Consider the following 21,356-nt stretch of genomic DNA (forward strand, 5'->3'; position numbering starts at 1 on the left):
CCCCGTCCCGCAGAACCGCCCGCCCGCCCCCGCCGCGCCCCCGCGCCCGCCCCGGGGCGGTGGCAGAGGGTACCCGGGGGGAGGGTGGCTGCACGGTGGGTGCGTGGGGAGCTCCGCACCTCTCGGCGCCGCCGCCCCGCTCCATCTCCTGCCCCACTGCCGAGCTCCATCCAGATCCCTGCTTCATCCCCTACACGACTCCCACCCGAACCTCTGCCCCGCTGCCAGATCTGCTGCCCCATCCCTGGCCTCCTGCCCCATCCCTCGTACCACCTGCACCGTCCTGCTCCATCCCCTGCCCCACCGCCTGACCCTCTACTCCACTGCCAGACCCCTCTCTTACTGCCTGTCAGACTCCCTACCCCTGTGTGTGTCCCCATGTCCATTCCCTGTCAGCCCCCCCTACTCTATCCCCTGCCCCACCTCCTGCCCCATCTCTGTGCCTGGGGGTGAAGCTACACCGGTGGATCTGTCTGGGACCTGCCCAGGGCTCCCTTATTCCAGAGCCCACTCGGCTGCTGGTGTCTTGGTTCCAACAACAAAAGCAATTAAACCAGTGTGGTAACAAGCCCCTGGCCCGAGCCCACCCCACAGGCAGGCACAGCTTGCTGACTGCCACTACCACCCTGCTGAGGGACAAGAGAACATCCAGGCAGGAGGATTTTGGTTTTTCCCAGCTCCTCCTTGTGCTCAAGGAACATTTTCTGATTGGAGGCACAAAAGAAACCCAAACAATTCTTCTATTACTCAGTGAATCTCCTAAAAGCAATCCCAAAGCACTGGCGGGGCCCTTGGCTTGCCGGTGGAGGAGACGCTTCAGAGCCCGAAGAACTAAGTGCTGCTGCAGGGCCAGCCCAGCCAACACACTAATCCCTTGGGATTACTGCAGTCTAGTCACAGCTCAGCCACTTACTCCAGGATGGTGACTTGGCCTCTCTTAATGAGATAACAGGATCCCACATCCCAGAGGGGACAGAGCACTGCCACCCCTGCACTCTCCCAACACCCAGCTCCGCAACCACCCAGTTCATCCCAGCCTTGGGGGAGCTTTTAGGGCCAAGACCAGGCTGTATTTTCCTCAGGTAGCTGTTAAAGCCCCTATGAGATCCCTGGGATGGACAGACAGATGAACGGAGCACTGCTTGGCAGCACTGCTTGTCTCAGAGCACACAGCTCACAGGTTTTTTGCTGGACTAAATATGTTTTGCTGGACCAGATGGTTTTAAGCAGCAGCCAAATTCCTTCGGGAGCAGAGTCTGGATCCTGTTCTGAGCCTGGGAATGAGCACGGGTCAATGCTCTGCAATCAGGGCAGGCACCTGCCCCTGTTGCAGGTACCTGCTCCTGTCACAGGTGCCATCATGGGGCCAGGTTTTGTGCCCTCCCCCCAGTGAAGCCTCTCAGCGTGCGACTCCCAGCCATGTTCTCAACATGAAAAGTAAGAGCTTGGATCCTTGCTGTGCAGCCCACCCACCAGCCTAGTGTTCCCCCCAGCTTAAAGGGATCCTGGAATTAATTAATTCCCCCTTAGCTGGGTTTAGCATCGCTCTGAACTCAATGCCACGACTGCTGCTGCCTGCTGCCCCAGGATATCCTGGAGGTGCAGTCCAGAATTTCCAGGGCACCATCTCTGGAGTCACCAAGAGAAGCCAAGCCACAGCTTCCAGAGGCCACAGTGCTGCAATTAGCACTTGGTCATCAAGTATTAATGGCTCATTTGCATGAAGAGACCTTAAGGCAGGTATGCAAAGAGCACAGCCAAAGCCAAAGAGCATCTGGACTAAACCCAGTTCCTCCCACACGCACAGGATGGATGGGACTTTCTCTACAATGGCCCCTGCATGGAAAATAGCCTCTAAAAGAATAAGCAGGATACATCCATTTTTTCATAGTTAGTGGTGACATGCTGTAGTGCCACTGGAACCTGCATGCAGTCACGCCAGACTGCCCACCCCCCACTCACAGGCTTTGTGCTCCCAGCATCCCTCCTCAATCCCCCAAATTAAAATCAGCTCATCATCATTAACCTTATTTTTCCAAACCAAGCTTTCAGACCAGCTCCCCCCTGAACAAAATGCTCAGCTCAGGGGGAAGGTGGTTATAGCTGCTATCCAGGGTCTCCTGCAGAGCTGGGACATCCGAGTATCCGAGGCCACTGTTGTGTATTCCTTATGGCTGAGCTGCTCCAGCAAGCCCAGAGTTTGGACACCACCAGGAAGCACTTGGGGCAAAGGCAGAGAGCTCCAAATCCACCTGGCTTCACAGCATGGGGGGAGCTTCAGCCAGGGGGCAAAACTAAGAGCCAAGGCAGCTCGAGGAGAAAATCTGGAAATTAACTTAAAAGCAATTTTGGGAGGATCCTCAGCGCAAAGGGAAACACCAGTTCCAGAGCGGCCAGGAAAGCTGGAAGCACTGAGCAGGAATGACAGTACCCAACCATTCCAGGGCTCAAGAAAGGCCAGTGCAGCCTATGGGGACAAATCCCACCACTTCAGGGATCCACTGAGGTGGAAGGAATTTCATGCTCTTCCCAGGAGGTTCCTTGCTGTGGTTCACTGCATCACTGTGAGGACACAAGGGTGAAGAGGCATTCCTTGGCCCCACTCTGCTCTTGGATTATTCCCAGGGGTTCCCCCGAAGAGTAGGGGATATACAGAGTATCCCAGTCAGATGTGCAAAACCACACGCTTCATCTCAGGCTCCAGCAACCCTCTCCAGGGCTGCATCCTATCTCCACAATTCGGGATGTGCTTGCAGAGGCCCTAGCAAGCCTCTCCAGGTGGGATGGAGGGAATTAGGAGGGATGCACTGATGGGGCTGCTGAACAACTGCAGGGCATCACAGGCACTGCCTCCACTGGGGTAGGAAGGAGCCATTCCCACAGGGAGTAGTGAGGGCTGCTTCCCCAGAGAACCAACCCGGGGGGAGGCAGCTCCTTGCTTCACCCTGTCCCCTAAGGGCCTTCATTCATCATCCTCTGGTCTGATCTGGAGAGGTGGAGATCCCTCCTCTCCCCCTGGCTGTACTGAATCTCGTTGGGTGCTTCACTCCAAGTCCCTTTTCTCCACCCTGGAAGCACCCTCCATCCTCCTGCAGCTCCGTGACTTTCCTGCCAGCTTCCAGGATGGTATGTGTGGTCCGGATCACGACGGATGAAAAAAGAAGAGACAATCAGCATCTTTCCCCCACCCGCCAGAGGCTCTGCAAGCAGCTTTTAAACTCTACTTCAGCAATCGCCTCCCATTAAAATGATGGGAATTAGGGTAAAATGTCTCAGCAAGTGTGGGCTTTTGTCATTGCAGCCCAGAGAGGCTCCTCGGAAATGCTCTCTAAGGCTTTGGCTTTTATTGCTTTTACATCTCTGATTTCTGTTGGAGCAAATCTCCACCTGAGCTGATGCTCAGGGCAGGAGTGGGAAGCCTGGGCCAAGCTGCTCCAGAGAGCATTTATGTGCCTCTCAAAGGTCTCCTTCCCTCTTTTTTCCTCTCCTTCTGTTCATTTTACCAGGTCTAAAAATACTCTACTAAAAACCCTCTTCCCCTGCAGCCGCCTCCCTCCTGGATGACTAATAATATCTGTTGCTCCCTCTTGATCTCTCTGTTATTTCCCAAGTCTTCTCCAAGGAGAGGAACCAAGTCGGAGCTGTGCTCTCAACCAACCCCTTAGATTCAGACTCCTAAATTCATTTTCCTCAGAGAATGGTATTTTTTCCCAGCTCCTCCAGTGTAGGAGCAGTTTAAACCCAGCTCCCCAGCTCACCATAAACTAATTCTGCTCCACAGCTTACACCTGCCCAATGCTGCTGAAGCACTGTTCTGATAGGGGAGCTCCAGGATCCTGGGATTTTCAGAGCTCTAGGTAGAACAGCAGGTTCACTGGGAAAACCACCAAGCACTTACAAAACAATTTATTGTCTGTTTTTCAGGTTTCAGCTCTTTCCAGCAGCTTTCCAGCCCTGGAGCACTCCCTTGGGGGATGTGCTGAGGAGGCTGGGTTAGGCTGAGTTTGGTGTCTGGATCATCCTTGGAGCTGCATGAGCAGCACTGGCTGTGTGAGGAGCTTGCATTTTAGGAGCAGGGAGTGAATGCTGGGCACCAGCAGTGTTTGGGATAGTGGGACTTAGAGGAAAAACCTGCCTTGCTGTCACCACATTGGTGGCAATGGCTTTTTTCCCCACTGAATGGGATGTTAGAACATTCTAACAGGGATCAGCTTTCCTGCACTGCTCCATGTCTTTCCAAAACAGAGCCAAGACCTGCACCAGGCACCTTCCCCACTGCCAGCACCCTATCATGGATTAGTCAGGATATAGGGATGGAACAGCACTGGCAGGAGCTGGAGGTGTGATGAGTTTCTCTGGACTCGGACACTGCAGTACAGCCAAATCCCTCAGGCCTGATCCCAACCCACTGTGATTTTCCAAAGAGATCCATCAATGAACAAGCTCTGGAAAACCCTCATGCTGACACTGGTGATGTAAAAAATGTCTCCAAATGGTCACTGTCCTCATGAACCAGCCACTTCCAGCCTCAACCCTGCACTGCATGGAGGCAGATTTAAAGGGTGTTTGGCTGCTCCAACACTTCTGGAAATCCCCCTGGCTGGCTAATGCCCAAATCTTGCAAATCTTGATTTAGGAAAAATATCCGCTTGGGAGCAGTGCTTAAAAAGCTCAAGGCCATTTTCAAATCCTTGTAATGCTGCAGTTTCCTGGACATGTGAAAGCGAGAGGAAAAAGCAGATCAGGCTGAAGCAGGCACGGGGCCAGGGCTGGCGGCTGTGCCCAGGGCTGTGCCGGCACAGAGCGTGCAGGAGCAGGCAGGAGTGGGCAGACCGGGGGCTATTTCAGCACCAAGCTCTCCCAGCTGCTCACCATGACTGGACCAGCATGGAAAGCAGGGAGGAGAGCAGCCCTTCCACATCACCCCGGGCAGGAGATCCATGAAGGGCTCCCAGGGCAGACCACAGGATCCTCGTGGACAGAGGGCTGCGGGTCGCTGCCAGCCCCGTGTGCGGGCAGGGAGCCGAGCTCCATTATCCCTCCTGCCTTTACAGGAAGCCACTTGGTTGTGTTGTCAATATAGAGATTTTCTTTAAAAAAATAAAAAGCAAAATCTGGGTTCATGGTGCCGTTATCGATCATTTGGTATTTTTAGCTCCTTGTTCAATCCATCCCTGTTGGTGTTACAACAACCACACGGCCCTGTGAAACACGGCTCAGTGGGGCTGCTCCAAGGTGAGCAGGAGCTCAGAGAGCAGCAATACAATGCCAGTGGGATTAAAAATGCAAGAGGGAAAGAGAGAGGTGGGATAAGCAGCATCCTCCCCCCTCGCTGCTTCCAACTCCTGCCAATGTTTCAAGGAGACAGGTAGATCCTCCCATCCAAACCAGGGGCAGATGAAACTCCTGTTTCCTACCTGGTGTGGAGGGTTGGGAACTCACAGAAAGGGTGAGACTGAGCTGAGTGGTGCCACTGATGGGCTGGAGGGAAGGGAGGACATCTACAAGGTGCTAGACAGGCTGGAGCAGTGGGTCCATGTGAGCCTCATGAGGTTCAGTCAGGCTAAGGGCAAGATCATGGACCTGAGCCATGGCAATCCCTAGTGCCAGCAGAGACTAGGGAGGTCTGCGGTGACCCCAGAGGTCTGTGAGGATAAACACTCTCAGCATCTCTCTTCATCATGGGGCCATTTACCCACCAATGGCTCCCAACTTTGTCCTCTCTTTTCCGCTTGCAGCCCCTCCATATCCTGGATCCACTGACTCCATAGTTATTCAGTGTATTCCACCATCACTGATTTCATAGATGGTGGATGGAGGGAGGGATGGATGGATGGATCGATGGAGGGAGGGATGGATGGAGGGATGGACAGATGGATGGATGGAGGGATGGATGGATGGATGGAGGGATGGAGGGATGGAGGGATGGATGGATGGATGATGGAGATGACCCTGTGGAGGAGGACTGGGGGATTCTGGTGGGTGACAAATGGGACATGATCCAGCCATATATGCTGACAGCCCAAAAAGCCAAGTGTCTTCTGAGACCCCCCTGGGGCTGCCTCCACCTCTAGGGCCCCAACACAGGACAATGATGTTAAACTGAACAAGGGTGGGGTCAGGTTAGACATGGGAAAGAAATGCTGGACCATGAGGGAGGTGAGGGGCTGGCACAGGTGAATCATGGCAGTGGGATGTAAACCTGCACACTTAACCTCTATGTGACAACTTGCTCATCATTGCAGATGTCTCCTGGGTCCCCTGTGGCCCCATCCTTACATGCAGGTTATCTGGGAACCCTCCTGGGAACCCCAGGCTGGCTCTTCCTTTGCACACACACAATGCTCTGTTGTGGCGTCGCTTCCTTCTTGCCTCACATTGACACCACCGAGATGAGACAACGCCCAGAAGAAGGAAACAGGGTCAGCAAAGGAGACAACTGTACTGGGAACTGGTTCATCTTGCCATGTCTGACCCTTGCTGCTCCCTGGGCTCACAGGAAGCAGAGCTCCAATGTCACCCAAGTGCAAGCCCCAAAGTTTACAGGGGTCAGTGCCCCCAGCAGCTGTCCCCATCCATGGGGACGTTTACCCCCAGCCATGAGTCCACTGACCCCCCCATCAACAGCCCCCAACTTTGTCCTCCCTTCTCTACTTGCAGCCCCTTCCATATCTGGATCAGTGTCACCAGTGACTCAGAAGATGGTTGATACATCATAGAATCCCAGAGGGATTTGGGTTGGAAGGGACCTTAAAGCTCATCTGAGTCCACCCCCTGCCATGGGCAGGGACACCTTTCACTATCCCAGGTTGCTCCAAGCCCTGTCCAACCTGGCCTTGGACACTTCCAGGGATGGGGCAGCCACAGCTGCTCTGGACAACCACCCTTGCAGGGTAGAATTCCTCCCTAACACCCAATCCAAACCTACTCTCTTTCAGTTTGAAACCATAAAACACATCTCCCACTCATTTCCTTTTAAAGTTGCCAAGTTCTGCCCTGGAGACTTCATAAATGGGGAGTTGAAGCTTCATGTGAAGCACAGTGCCAAAACACATTCAGCGTATGCTCTCAGGTGCCTTCCTCCCTCTCCCAAAGCATCGTGAGGCCCTTGTGAATCTCCAAACATTTGCCTTAGGTGATCCTTCAGTTGCACCCTCAGAGGAATCACTTTAATTATCTGCTTTTGTTTGTCCCTTGAATTGAGACAGCAGAGCCTGGCAACACCACTGCCACACGTGACGCTCAGCTCAGTGTCCAGCCCATAACCACCTCCCAGGACCTTCCCAAGCCTTCTCCTGAGCTTTACATCCATGTGAACCCGGACAGGGGAGCAGGGGTACAGTACAGGCACACACACCTCAGCACAAGTCTTAAATGTGAACGGTTTTGTTGCAACCAGATAGCAAAGGGGGAACAAACTCGCCTGAAGTGAAACCACTGGATGCAATAGGTTGGGAAATGCCACAGCACGTGTTTTCCCTGCACCAGACCACATCCCATGAGGCCAGCCCCTGCCTGCAGCCCCCTCAGCAGTGCTGGGGCTGTAGGGGGATGTGGATGCTGCGCCTGCCTCTGGCTAACAGGCAGCAGCCGAAGTATTTATAGGAAATATGCAACATACTTCCAGCATGGGGGCAGTTTCCAGCCCTGAGCTTGTTCGTATTTAAGTGCCGTGTGGTTGCAGGGAGAGGTCGGAGCAGAGTGGGCGATGCCGGCTTGCAACAAAGCTGCCTCCTCCCAGGGCTCCCACAGGTTTGGCTGCTTGCTTTGGCCCCAGAGGCCACTTCCCAACTCTCTTCCCCCCACCCCAGCTACCGAGACCCTGTCCACCTCCCTGTGTCCCAAACAGCTGCTTCCCAGAAGGGCTATGGAGCCATGGGCTTTAGAGAGCTGCAGGTTTGCAGAGGGGCCAAGGGCTGGTCTGTCTCCCAGCAGACCCAGCAGGATGGAGGTGCCCAGTTCAGTCCAAGGGAAAAATGCTGGAGCAAATAGGTGTCCAAATGACAGCTAAAAATGACATGGTAAATTCCCCACCTGGCATCCCCTCATATGCACCAGTGCCAGGATGAAACCCTGTGGGTGAACCCCAAGGGCTGGAGCCCCTCTGCTCTGGAGCCAGGCTGGGACACCTTGGGGTGTTCACCTGGAGGAGGCTCTGGGGAGACCTTAGAGCCCCTCCAATGCCTAAAGGGGCTCCAAGAGAACTAGAGAACGACTTTGGACAAGGGCCTGGAGTGACAGGACAAGGCGGAATGGCTTCCCACTGCCAGACGGCAGGGTTAGATGGGATATTGGGAAGAAATTCTTGGCTGTGAGGGTGGTGAGGCCCTGGCACAGGGTGCCCAGGGAAGCTGTGGCTGCCCCATCCCTGGAAGTGGCCAATGCCAGGTGAGGTAGAGCCTAAAGCAACCTGGGATAGTGGAAGGTGTCTCTGCCCGTGGCAAGGGGTGGAGTCTTTAAGGTTCCTTTCAATCCAAACCATTCCAGGATTCTCTGCCATGCGAGTTCAAGCTTTCCTTGTGCTCTTTTAACAGTCCCTGCTCCTGCATCTAATGCCTGTGGCTGCTCCTGATGGGTCTTGCAACAGCCTGGTCTCTCAGCCTGGCTGAGAGCATCTAGCACGCTGCCTGCTCCTTGGGTGTGGGAAGGGCCTGGGCAGGCGGCAGGGCTGGAGCAGGGATTTCCGCTGCGACCAGGGTGGAGCCCGAGGTGGAAAAAAACCCAGCACATAAAGGAAACTGTGTTTCATGTGTTATTGCCGCCTGTCTGAGCTGATCGAGGAGGGAATAGCAGCCACGATTCCATGCAAAAGGCTGCAAAATCCCTTCCTGAGATATAAATATTTGGTTTTCCTCATTTTCCTTGTGTGGAAATAAACACCACTGGCTGGAGTGTTGCCAGCATACTTTTGGGCTCACGCAGCCCAAGGAGAAAGGTTGCACTGTCCTGCCCCAGCACCGAGGATGGAGGGGCACTAAGGGCATGAAACCCAGCTCTGGGTGTGGAAGACACGCCCATGCCTCCCGGAAGCATTGGGAAAACGGATGGGAAGCACTTGGAATAAGCACAGACTATAAGATGCAGCTCCATCGAGAGCCTCTCTGGCAGCAGGGGATGCCCCTGGTGTTGGGAGCCACTGGTTGCCCATGGCATGGAGGGCATCCCCCACGTGTAATTCCACAGTGGAATGGGTTGGGCGTGGAGGGCTGTGCCTGCCACTCTGTTCCCTGCTTCCTCTGGCCCTACGAGCAGGATGATACATCTTCCACAGCAGAATGAAGGCACGAAGAGGGGCGCCTGAAGGGCTCTGCACCCCAGGGATGCCCCTGCTAGAGTTCATCAGAACAGAGGGAAGGGCAGCCCCGGGATTTCCATGTTGTTCCAGGAAAACAGGGGGTTTAATGTGGGAGGGAAATCTCTGCTCTCAAATGCAAATCACAACGCGTGGAGCACACACAATACCATCGACGCTGGCAGAGGGCACACGGGACAGCTCTGAGAGACACTAAACGCACCCAATTTCCTTCTTTTCCAGCAATTCAGCAGCCGTCAGCCACTGCCAGGGGGCTCAGCCCAGCACAGGGCACCCTGGTCTTCACACCCCCCACGCCACTGCCCCGCCCCCAGCACATCCTCCTGCTGGGGACATGTTGTGCTGGGAGGTGACAGGGTTGGGTGGAGTGACACAGGGACAAGGCTCCTGGGACACAAAAGCCACGGGAATCAGAGTGGCTTCGGAGAAGATGATGGATGGCTAAGCCAAGCACCAGCCCAGGGACCGTGGGAGCTGCACCCAGCACTTCTGCAGAGAAAATCCTCAGTGTTCCGATGATGTTCAGGGAGTCAGGACTTTTTTTTTTTTTTTTTTTTTTTTTTTTTAATAAATAAATAAAAATGTGCTAGAAATCTGCTGTATGATATTATCAGAAACAACCCAGAGAGCCCTGACACAGCCCAACCACCATGGCCAGGCCCTCTGCTGTACCCCGGTGAGGCAGAGAAACAAATCCATGTGGGGACAATCGGTGGGAATTTCCAAATGCTGCTTCCTTCTGGAAGAGCATATTGAACCCAAACACAGGACCAGGAACACCTGCAGAGAAGAAGCAAAACTCCAGGTCCTGAAAAACCCAGGCTGTGGGACCAGCCAGGGATTGCTGTGTAAGGAGCTGAGCACCATCCTTACCCTCCAGGGCTGGGAAAGGTGGAAATACCCATGGGAAGAAGAAGCAGAAGACCTCACCATGGCTACACACCCTGTTCATGAGATGCTTGCTGTTTCCCCAGGCAGAAATCACAGCACTTGCTGCTGCAGCTGGAAAGAAAGAATCCCTTGGAGGTGCTGGGACTGGGTTCTCAAAATTTGCTTATTATCCAAAGAAAGGGCCTGACAGACTTCACCCCTCTGACAGGAATCCATAGTTCTTAGCATTCCCACAATATGAAAAATCTCTTCCCTGCTGATGGGGAAGAGAAGTTGGATTGCAACTGCTCACAGAGTTAGTGAATGCGGCAGAAAGGGAGGAAAAAGGGTTAAAATTATTAACGATCTAACAGGAACACTGTCTAATTGTCATTTCCATGTGACAGCTGATTAGAAGAAAGATTGGTTCAGATTTGATCCCAGATTTATTTTTCCCTGGCATGTCCCTTTCCCAGCTCACAGAGATGCTGGTGCACACACACGGCACCCTGGAGGCTGACAGACAAAGGACAGCAGGGACCCAAAGTGGTTCTGTGCTAAAAGAACTCTCAGAGGGGAGATTGCAGCTAGGGTATGCCCCTACATAGCTACTACATAGCTAGTACCCTAGCTGCATACTACAATAGTATCCAAATATTAAGGGATTAATGGAAAAGTCTTGAGGTGACACAGTTAATTATGCCCTGCTCCTATGGGAGAGAGGAGCTGACCCCAGGATGCTGTGGATGCTCTGTCCACATGCCCCTGCCCTAGCATAGCACCATAGCCAAAATCCCATATAATAACGGGCTGGAAACCACAGGTTTTGTCCAACAATTTCTCCTCTTTCCTTTGCTCTGGTTTATTCTTGTCCGTGCTGCTGCCAAAGCTTTTCTTCCCTCCCCGTAGGCAGAAATTCCTGGATATTTAGTCTGAGCTTTTTGCCCACCACTCAGAAGCTTTGGCAAGTACCTGATCGCTCCTCCACCCCCCCCAGACATTACTAATTCCTCAGGGAGTTCTCCTGGCAAACCAGCCATGTTGAGGGGTGAAATCTGGGGGTTACAGAAAACACACGAAGGGCTGACAGACCCCATTCCCTGGGGAAATCATCTCGAGGAGGCTCAGAGGTTGGTGTGAGGGCACTGGAAATGAGGCAAAGGAGAAAGAAGACCCAATGTGAATGGAAAAAATGTGGATGGTTCCCAGCTCTGTGCCTGCAGCAATGGGACTCTTCAAATTTGGACATTTCAGCTAAAAAAATAAAAAATCTGGAATGCAGGAGCAGAGAGCAGCCCTATTTCTAGCTGTGACTCCTCCCTGTGTGCTTGGCCTCCCAGACGACTCAGAAACTCAAGGCACTTCTTCCCGAGCTATAAAAAGAGCTGGAGTGGGACTGCAAGAGCCAGGAAGACAAACAAGGGAGTAGTTTACCCTCCTGTTGAGGACATGGGTGAAGTCGGGAGAGGGTCTTGCTCAACCCACCTTTTGAGGTGCCCCCAAGGAAGGAGAGTTGTGGGGCACAACAAAAATTCCAGGCTGGATCCCACCCACCAAAATGTTGTCTGTGCCGTATCCCAAGGCACCCCACCACCTCCCATCCCTCCTGTGTGAGGAGAAGGTCCAGGACTGGCCCCATCCATCACCCCAACACAACTCTGGGTTCCCTGTGCTTGGGGAGGGTCACAGGTACCATGGTGATCAGGGACAGGGCATGGAGTGTCCCCCGGGACCACAGGGTGGAAGAAGCTCCACCAAACTGCAGCTCCCCTTTCCCCAGGCTGCTGAAAGGGTTTACAGCCTCACCTGACACCTGTTCCATGAATCCCAGCAGGACAGGATGGACTGTGCAAGTTCCAGGTGACCATAAACTTCAGCAAATTCAGGAATACCCACCTTTGCCCTCTCCAGACAAGTATTTACCTCTGCAGAAGCAGCCAAACCTTGCAGACTGTCGGAACATTTCATTCCCGTTTGTGAAGTGCACAAAACATTCCTGGCTGGAAAAACACCACCAGGTCACTGACTGGGAACGGAGCCACCAGGAGAGATGAGTTCTTCAATGGCTTCGCTGACTTAGTGTAAGAAGCAGCATCTCTTCTGGGGAGCCATTCCCAGCCTACACTGACTTCTTCAACACCCCGAAAGTTGAAGTCTTCCTCTGCCACCACTTCAGCATTCCCTTAAGACCTCAGAAGATATCCTCACACCACTACTGGTGCTGTGTGACTTTTCTCCTGAGCAGTTCCAAGGGTTGTAGAGCTGGACTGGGTGGTCCATATGGAGCAACCTGAAGTTGGCACACTTGGTAACCATGGTTCAGGAGAAGGACAACAGATGGGACAAGACGGCATTGACTCAAGCTGAACCAGGTGAGGTTCAGGTTGGACACCAGAAAGAATTCCTTCATGGAAAGCATTGTTCAGCATTGGAAGGGGCTTCCCAGAGAGGTGGTGGAGTCCCCATCCCTGGAGGTGTCCAAGGAATGACTGGACATAGCACTCAGAGCTCTGGGCTGGGTGACAAGGTGGGAATCAGTCACAGGCTGGACTCGATGACCTTGGAGGTGTCTCCCAATCCAAATGATCCTGTGATGCCCATGGATCAACAAGGTGAGGGCACCAGCGTGACCTGCTGCCAAGCCCATGGAGATGCCAGACTGCTGATCCATGCTTTATTCAGTGGGATCCAGAGGTTGCATTTATTTCATTTAGAGATGGGATGCAGAGGTTGCATTTAGACCTGGATGAACTGTGACTTCACCACGGTCAGGTTGGGGATCTGGGGGTCACATCTGGCTCGTGCAAAAGATGCCAGTTGCTCTTTTCAACAGTTCAACAGAGCCCTCCTGTGCTCAGGTGCCTGACCCTGGAGAAAGATGTCCCCTGCCCATGGCAGGGGATTGGGACTAGATGATCTTTAAAGGTCCTCCAGCCTAACCCCAATGTTTTAAGAGTCTCTCAGCACATGGAGCTGCCTTTTGTAACTGAGGAATCTCAGTCCCTTCTTTGGTGGGACACTTCTCCAGCTTACCAAGCCTCACACCAATGGAAAGCATGTCCTGAGGGTTGGTTGTGGTTGTGGCTGGTGCTGTGCGATGAGGATGGGCTCAGCTCTGTAGCTGCTGCAGAATCAGACCCTGGTCACGGCTTCCAACAACATCTTCAGGCCAACACAGGGTGTCAGTCCCCACCACGGGCTGGGCTGGGTATATCTATCAGGTTTGTCCTGGACTCTGTGTGCTCCACAGTGCTCAGCACTCGCTCACTGATCCCTTCCTGTCCCTTGGTTGTGCCAGTTCGGTGCTCCAACAAGAAGGTGCCTTTTTTCCCACCAATGCAGAAAGTACCAGTCCAGTGGCTGGCAACAGCGTGGACTGAGGAATTGGGCAGCTCCAGAGTTGGCTCTAGCTTTACTCAGCTCATAGGGAGGTTGTCAGGCTGGTTTGATGGTTTGGCCATGAAACTCAGGTTCAAGGGGAACTGGGGTTGCCCAAATGTACCATATGTGAAGAAAACCCTTTGTTGCCTGGCAGTGAAGCAAACTAATAAAACCCTGCTGAGCTGTGGCTACTTTATTCCAAGACTTCCATAATTTTAGATGCTATTTTTGTCTAGTCTGACTGGTAGCTTTATGTGGTGACAATAAATCCCAGTTTAACATCATCAGCCTGTGCCCTTCCCCAGTGGGTGTTTGGTCCTGTTGTGCCAAGTGCTCACCATGCAGGAAAGAGGAAATTTCCATCAGAGGAGGGATCCTTTGGGAGAAGTGGCTTCTCTCGCCAGGGCCAGGTTGGAGACTTGCTGCTTATTGTTCCCATTTGTCTCTTTTATTGGAATAAAAGATGGATGTGAGCAGCTCAGCGTTCTCGAGAGAGCCTGTGGCATCGCGTTTTATTTGAATTAGCAGATACTAGTTGGAAAATAGTTTTTTCCAGTCTTTGTGTTCACATGGAAGTGAACAAGAATTCAGGGTTTGCTAAGTGCAAATTGTGTTGCAAGGTGCTTGTGGAAGAACCTCAGGGACACCCAGGAATTGTCCCTTCTCCTTCTGAGAGCCCAGAAGACAGGGGATGGCATCAGTGGGGAGACCTCAGCAGTCATGGCCCACTGGGACTCCTAAAGAGCACAAGGAAAGCTTGAACTCACATAGCACAAATACCAGACTGCTTTGGGTTGGAAGGGACCTTAAAGATCACCCAGTTCTACCCCCTGCCATGGGCAGGGACACCTTCCACTAGAGGAAGACCGGGCTGCTCCAAGCCCCATGCAACCTGGCCTTGGCCACTTCTAGGGACGGGGCAGCCACAGCTTCTCTGGGCGACCTATGCCAGGGCCTCCCCACCCTTACAGCCAAGAATTCTTCCCAGCATCTCATTATCTATCCACTCTCTGTTGATCTGAAGCCATTCCCCCTTGTCCTGTCACTCCAGCCCCTTGTTCCAAGTCCCTCTCCAGCTCTCCTGGAGACCCTTTAGGCACTGGAGGAGCTCTAAGGTCTCCCCAGAGCCTTCTCTTCTCCACATGAACACCCTCAGGTATCTCAGCCTGTCTCCAGAGCAGAGGGGCTCCAGGCCCCAGCACATCTTTGCGGCCTCCTCTGGACTCGCTCCAACAGCTCCACTTCTATTCCTGGAAGTGTCCAAGGCCAGGCTGGACAGGGCTTGGAGCAGCTTGGTCTAGTGAAGGTGTCCCTGCCCATGGCAGGAGGTGGAACAAGATGAGCTTTAAAGGTGCCTTCTGACCCAACCCCCTCGGTGAGTCCATAATAAACTATTCAATGTCTGTGTATGCATTTGATAAAATAATTCACTTTTCTCCTGTGGACTGGGATCATTTACCCTGCCCTGTGATTAGCCCAGAACAGCACACAATGTAAAATTAGTCCAGCCGTGGGCTGGACTCACACATCCGGGCTAAAACACCGGCTGTACTGCCTGTTGCTGCTGTCACCCGGGGAACAGGCTGTCCCCAGGAAGTTTTATTTGGTGACTGTGCAAAATAAATCAGCCAAGCTGGTGGCAGGGATGAGGGCCAGGATCCAGCCCTTCCTCCAGCCCTCATGCTGCTGCATGACCCCCAGCTGCTGACGCTCTGTCCCAGGTTCAGAGGGTGCAGAGCCAGCAGCAGGCGATGGGATGAGGGTGGGGACAGAATCCAGGTGCTGGGGTTTGTGCTGCAGTGTCATGTGCTGGACGGTGCTGGAGCAGGCGATGCTTATCCTGGCCCCATGTCACATATATGGGATGATGCAATGGGCTGCAATGGGCACCTTCTCCCCATCCTTGGATTCTCAGTCTTCCAGCCAAAATTGGCCCTTCTGCAGCTCCAGCCCCTGTCCAGAAGTTTTTTCTTCTGGGAGAGCAAGGCTGGGATGAGTCACCCCCTCCTCATGACAGGTGCCCACATCCTATATGCCCTTCCCCACTGTTTTCCCTGGACTCGGGTCATGGCCAGTGGCAGCAGAGGGGACCACACTCAGTCCAGAGTCCTCTGATAGGAAATTGAGTAAAAACCCTGCCTTCCTGGCTGTTTCTCCTCAGCTCTGCAGATGGATGGAGTTAAGAACCCCCCTGCACCCCTCAGGACATCCTTGGTGGGAAAGTACATGCTGAGCGAGAGGCAAAGGGGTTTTTGGGGCAGCAACATCCCCCAGCATCCCTGTCTTCCCACTTGGCCTCTGGTGTAATTCAGGGCAAGGTTCCCCCCTTGTCACTTGGTGGTCCAAAACCATCATGTTTTCCCAGCTGCAGAAGCTCCTGGACTCGGTGGCGGTACTTTCAGCACTAAATCCATTCATCCTCCTGAGGCTCAGCTGCTTCTGGAGTCCATCCCCACATTAAAAAACTCAGATATTTCTGCATCTAAAATAGATACTTCTATATCTAAAAAAACCTCCTAAACCCCTCCATCCCTGCGTGCACTGATGAGAAAAGCAGCCCCATATCTGCTACAAGACAAACTATTTTCTTTCCCTGGGGATGGAAATAAGTTTCTAAGAGGGACTCACTGAAAAGAGAGGAGATGACTCATTACTTCACTGCTAAAGCTGTATTCAATCCCCAGCACCTCTAGTTCCCAGTAAAAGCCAGGAGACCGAAAGCATGGGGGTTTCACACAGCACAAAACCCAGGAGTTCCTTTTCCTGGAGATGAAAGGGCCATGAATTAATCCCCTCTATCACCTACTCCCCCAGGATGGGCTCAGCTGCCTTGAGCCCTCGCTCCCCACAGCCAGGAGCTATTTTTTCCTGTTCTTGATAGTGTCAATATGTTTCTTTAAATATCTTTTTGGAGAGGCTGTATATATATAGCCCCACTCTGGTGCTTTGAAAGGAGCCTCATTTCCTGTGTAAGAACTGAAGTTCTTGGCAAAGCTGCTGGTGGCTGCAGCATCTGAACCACAAAAATTGTTTTTTTCAGTAGTAAAATGGTATTTCCTCTGCAACTGTGAGTCGGACCAAGCTGGGTCTGGTCTGAAACCAGCTGGGCTGCTGTGTCTGGGAGATACAGATTCACAATTATAAAAATGATGGGAGAAAAGGATTATTTGCATTAATGGGGCTGTGATGGTGCCCAGAGGTGGCATAGCCCATGGCAGGGACTGGATGGGCACAAAGCTGCTTTTAACCTGCATTTGACTGTGAAAAAGTTTGGTTCACACATCAAAAGGATTTATTAACTGATACTGGGGGAGAAAAAAAAAATCCATTTAATTTGCACCTGATACTTTTTCTCCTTCTTTTGCACCATCTCTCTGCACCTGGTTTTGGAGAAGGCTCCTCCAGCAGCAAGGCAGGAAGCAAAACAGCTTTGCAGCCCCTGAGGGATGGCTCGTGGATACTCAGGACCTTAAAACCTTCCTGAAGAGATGTGGCATCAGCTGCATTCAGAGTTCTGCATCTCCTGACATGAAAATGCCACACTTTCTCACTGGGAAACCCTTAGCAGGAGGGTCTGACATCCCCAACACTACGCTGGGGACTCTGATGGCAGTAGTGGAGATGCAGCCAGGTCAGCAATCACCTTCTGCTGCAAACACGTCTTTCCAGGGTCATTTCTGAGTCATAAATTGCTTTTATTGCTGCAGACAGTGCTAAGGACCCAGCGTGTAAATGCGCCAGAGGTAGTGGCGGCTGTGGGAAGCCCAAGTGGTCCCTGTTTCCCTTTGCTACTCCATGACTTTCCCAGAAAAAAACTGCCGCCAAAGAACCTAAAATGCAAGTTTTTTAGGTTTTCTGCAGGAATTTCAAAGAAGTGTCTCCTCTCAACCCTCACCCTTGTCAGGATGGATCACCCTTGGAATTGTCCCTATGCCACAGGGACCATGCTGGGCATGCAGCCACATCTGCTGGCATAAAGCCCCAGCAGCCATGAGCTCTGGGGAACAAACATGGAATTTCTGTAGCTCCTCCACAGCCCCAGACACTGTCTCCACCTCATGTCCTCATCCCTGGGACACAGCACCAGCTCAGGACAAGGCAGCCTGCAGTGGTGTGGGACATGATGGCTCATGGTGGAGCACAGCCGGGCACTGGAGCAGTGCTCAGGATGGGAGACACAAGAGAGTTATTTGGTGACTGTGCAGCCCAGGAGATGACATGCCACCACAACATGCCGCTTCCCTTCCACCAAAACCCACAGGGCAGGGACAAGGACTGAAGCTCAGGGCACATCCTGCTGCAACTTCAAGGGCACTTCCCTCAATTTTGATGTCCGAGCATTTTTGCCCCTCTCCAGTGATGGGTTTACAAAAAGAAGGAAAGGGTTGGTGCAGGAAGAGCTGAGCTGTGTCAGGAAGGAGACCTCCTCCAGCCTTCCAGGAGTCAGATGCTGCTTTGCTTGGGAATGTCACGCACCACCTCTGGGAGTCTGCAGCTGCACCCGCACTGATGCCCTGCTGGCCATATCCCTGCTGGGAATGAAGGGAAATATCCCACAGCAGTCCAAAACATGAGTGAAGGAGCAGGAGAGCCTGGGACATCACCCTTGGAGCATCATCCCTGCCCCGCCGAAGTCCTGTGTCCTTCCAACTCTGTTTTCACCCTCAGTGCTTTGGCTCATCCAGTTGATGAATATCCAGTCTTTGCCAACCAGCCAAGCACAGAAGAAATTTACCTCCTTGGTTCCATCATGGCACAAGGATGTCTGCTGTGGACAACTACAGTGTGGAAGGAGGAAGAAGGAGGGAAGATCCCAAGCACCAACCTAAACAAAGAAGACCTTCCCTACAGAGCTCCAGCACCAGGACATGCCCCTCAATCCAACCAGGAGAACTTGGAGGGGATGCAAACATCAGACACCATATGAAATACAAACATTTGTCTTAAAATACAGCAGAATTTTCACTTTTTTTCTCCTCGCTTGGTGACCTTTGCTGTGCCCAAAGATTTGTGCTGAGGTTGAGGTGATGAGTGGTGGTGAATCACCGTGTGAAACACCAGCAAAGGGGGCACATTTGCAACACTCATACTCCCACAGCAGGGCTGCACCCAGCTCATCCCGACGGCAGCAGAACTGCAGGATTTGGTGTCCCTGTTGCTCAACTTCCCATGAAAATGATCAGCATTGTCAGGAAAGGAAAAGAGGAGCCCTTGGCTGTGTCTTGTTCTCCCTGAGCTGCTTGTGCCCAGCAGGCAGCAAGGACAGCATGAAAGGAACACCGTGCCTGGGCATGTCCTCAGGTTTCCCACATTTGCATTCCCAGGAAAATTGAGATACTTGAACAACTGTAGGAGCAGAAGAGAGGCTACCAGGAAATTTATTCCTGTTTGTCTCCAAGCCAATAGATGGATGTTGTCAGGGCAGAGTCATTGTGCAATGTAATGACCACCGTGGAAGCGTCCCACCGCCATGGAACCATTCCATCACCAGTTTACCACCACCATGGAAGTATCCCACCACCACAGGAGCATCCCACCACCATGAGAACATCCCACCACCAGACCTCCCCACTACTAGGGTGTCCCACCACCACCACAGCTTTGTAGGGTGCTCTTGTTCTTCCAAACTAAGCTCAGACCACAGAAATTGGGTGGTGTCAACCCAAGCAGGTGTTCCTCAGGCTCCCCAAAGGCCCATTTGGACACACTTTCTGCCTGTTTGGGCTCTTTTAGCCCAAAATAGGCTTTGTGGTGTATGTTCTGCTGCCCTGAGACAAGGAGATTTGGAGGGGAGGAGGGAAGGAGTCTGTACATGCTGAAACACAGGTAGACTTTTCATTTTAAAGCCATTTAACAGATGAAACTTCTCTTAAAAGAAGTCACTTTCAAAAAGAAAAAACCACAAACACACAAAGTTTCTCTAAAAAAAACCTCAGAAAGAAGAAGTTGGACAAAAACTGGATAACCAAGACCTAAGGGGTGCCTGGCAAGTTCTCTAAACTAAGAGAGAGAATTATGCAAAAAAAAAAAAGGAGGGGGGAAATAAAAAAATGAGTGAAAAAGGGAATTGCATGGAGCTGAAGCACAGAAGAAGGAAAAGCCAGGCAGAGCCATGCTGTGTCATTAGTCTGGAAATCAGATGAGGAAGATGAAATCCAGCTTGCAGGGATGGAGGGAGTGTGTGCTGCTCCACTGCCCTCTCCACTCAGCCCCTCCCGGAAAAGCACGAGTGTCAGGGGGAGCCCGTGAGAGCTCCAGGCATCCCATGGGGCTGTTGCTGACACAAGGAGATGGCAGGTTCCAGGAGCAAACCGGTCCCAGTCCTACCTCTAGCACTATGAATAAATAATTGATGTCTGAGGTAACCTGAGCGGGAAGGTGAGCAGAGCCCTGCACATGATCCTGCATCCAACCTCACATCCTGGTGGGTTTTCTTCCTGCAAAATCTCCTCAGACCTGATCCTTGGTGTTAATTTCCATCCTTAAGCCATCTCCCATGTGTTTTTCCCACTCTGGTCTCATCCAAGTCTGCTCCCACTGGACCTACTTCTACCCTGCTTCTGCCTCAGTTTCCCTTCCTCTCTCGCAGAAGGTCTGGACAGCTCTGCCTCACTGGTACTTTCCATCCCTGGACATGGAGCAGGGGCCAAGCTGTCCCCAGCTCTCCCTGCTGCCATCCCTCCCTCTTCACCCTCCCCATGCCTTGTCCAGGCATATCCCCAGCTGCTCCAAGCACATCCTTTCCTCAAATGACCAGCTTTTTCCACCAAAGCACCCCTGCTGCTCCTCCAGTTTGGTTGCCACCTTCTCTCTGTGCAGGACATCAATCCATCACCTAATAACACCTGAGTGAAGGGCTCCATCCGGATATTCTGGATGCTGCTGAGGAGCAAATTCTGTCTGCTTTTCAACATGTCGGTGCCTCTTTCCAGGAGCCATCCACAGAGACAGACCCTGTCCCCTGCCCTGTCCACACCTGGTGTCCCTGAGGGACACAGGAGCAGAACCCAGTGGGGTGACTGACTCCACTGGCCAAAGAGCCCCTCCATGTACCCTCCAGCCAGCGGAGACACAGGCAATGTGTGCCCAGGGTGGTTCCAAGGACAGGGTGGCACTGTCCTGGGCAAGATGCCCGGCTGTGGCTGGGCTTGGAGACCCGGCAGCCCAGGCCAGCGGGTGAGTGTGCCCTGGCCCCACTGGTGGGGAGGCCAGGCTGAGCAGCTGGGCTGGGGCACCCCGGGTGCCGCTGCACCCTGATGTCCCCGGGCTTTCCTCCAGGGCCGCGCTCAGCCCCAGCCAGGGGGCCCGGGGGTCCCCATCCCTGTCCCCGCTGGCGACCCGCTGGCTGGGTGGGGCCAGCCCCGTCAATCCCCACCTCCCTGGGGCAGCCCCGCCCGCTGGCGCCAGCCCAGCTCGCCCAGGCCGGCCCAGCCAACTCCGCCCCTCGTGCCAACCCCAACCTGCAGGGCAACCGAGCTGTGCCCGCCCCCGGCACAGCCCCGCCCCGGCTCACCTGGCTGAGCCCGCCCGCTCGGCACAGCCCCGCCCCGCCGTGCCCACTCCAGGTACCTGTCGGGCCGCTCCCATCGCACCCCGCCCCAGCCCGGCCCCGCCCCGGCAGCTGGCACCTTCCCTTCCTCGCCCTTCGCATCCCCGCCCCGCCCTGTTCCGCCCGCACCTGGGCGCGCTCGAAGCTTTCCCGCTCCGCTTCCAGGCCGCCGCCGCCCGCTCGCCGGCTCAGCACCTTGGGCAGCGGGTTGGACACCTGCTTCATAGTGCTGCTCACGCGGTC

At 53.3% G+C, this 21,356-nt stretch overlaps 1 protein-coding gene and 1 long non-coding RNA gene across 6 annotated transcripts in view; one reads left to right on the top strand and one right to left on the bottom strand.

Moving 5' to 3' along the window:
* Nucleotides 1-5,130, top strand: part of LOC121663506 — a 6,848-nt gene extending 1,718 nt beyond the window's left edge. The window contains exon 2 of the long non-coding RNA XR_006015654.1: nt 3,925-5,130. This is a non-coding gene — a long non-coding RNA (uncharacterized LOC121663506). The remainder of the gene's footprint in view (nt 1-3,924) is intronic.
* HIP1 (huntingtin interacting protein 1) overlaps nt 1-21,350 on the bottom strand; it is a 42,450-nt gene extending 21,100 nt beyond the window's left edge. For 2 of the 5 annotated variants that reach the window (XM_042025825.1, XM_042025824.1), the window contains exon 1: nt 21,243-21,350. In XM_042025825.1, coding sequence (XP_041881759.1) covers nt 21,243-21,338 — 96 coding nt within the window. In that variant the 5' untranslated portion in view covers nt 21,339-21,350. Of the gene's footprint in view, nt 1-11,989; nt 14,279-21,242 lie in introns of those variants that run through there. The other 3 variants (XM_042025823.1, XM_042025821.1, XM_042025822.1) reach the window with 2 other exon arrangements.
* Between the last annotated feature and the right edge of the window lie 6 nt (nt 21,351-21,356).

This window comes from Corvus kubaryi, unplaced genomic scaffold (assembly GCF_017639235.1).
Source record: "Corvus kubaryi isolate FWS band 111438036 unplaced genomic scaffold, C.kubaryi_AGA036_p1.0 37284, whole genome shotgun sequence".
NCBI classification, from domain to species: domain Eukaryota; kingdom Metazoa; phylum Chordata; class Aves; order Passeriformes; family Corvidae; genus Corvus; species Corvus kubaryi.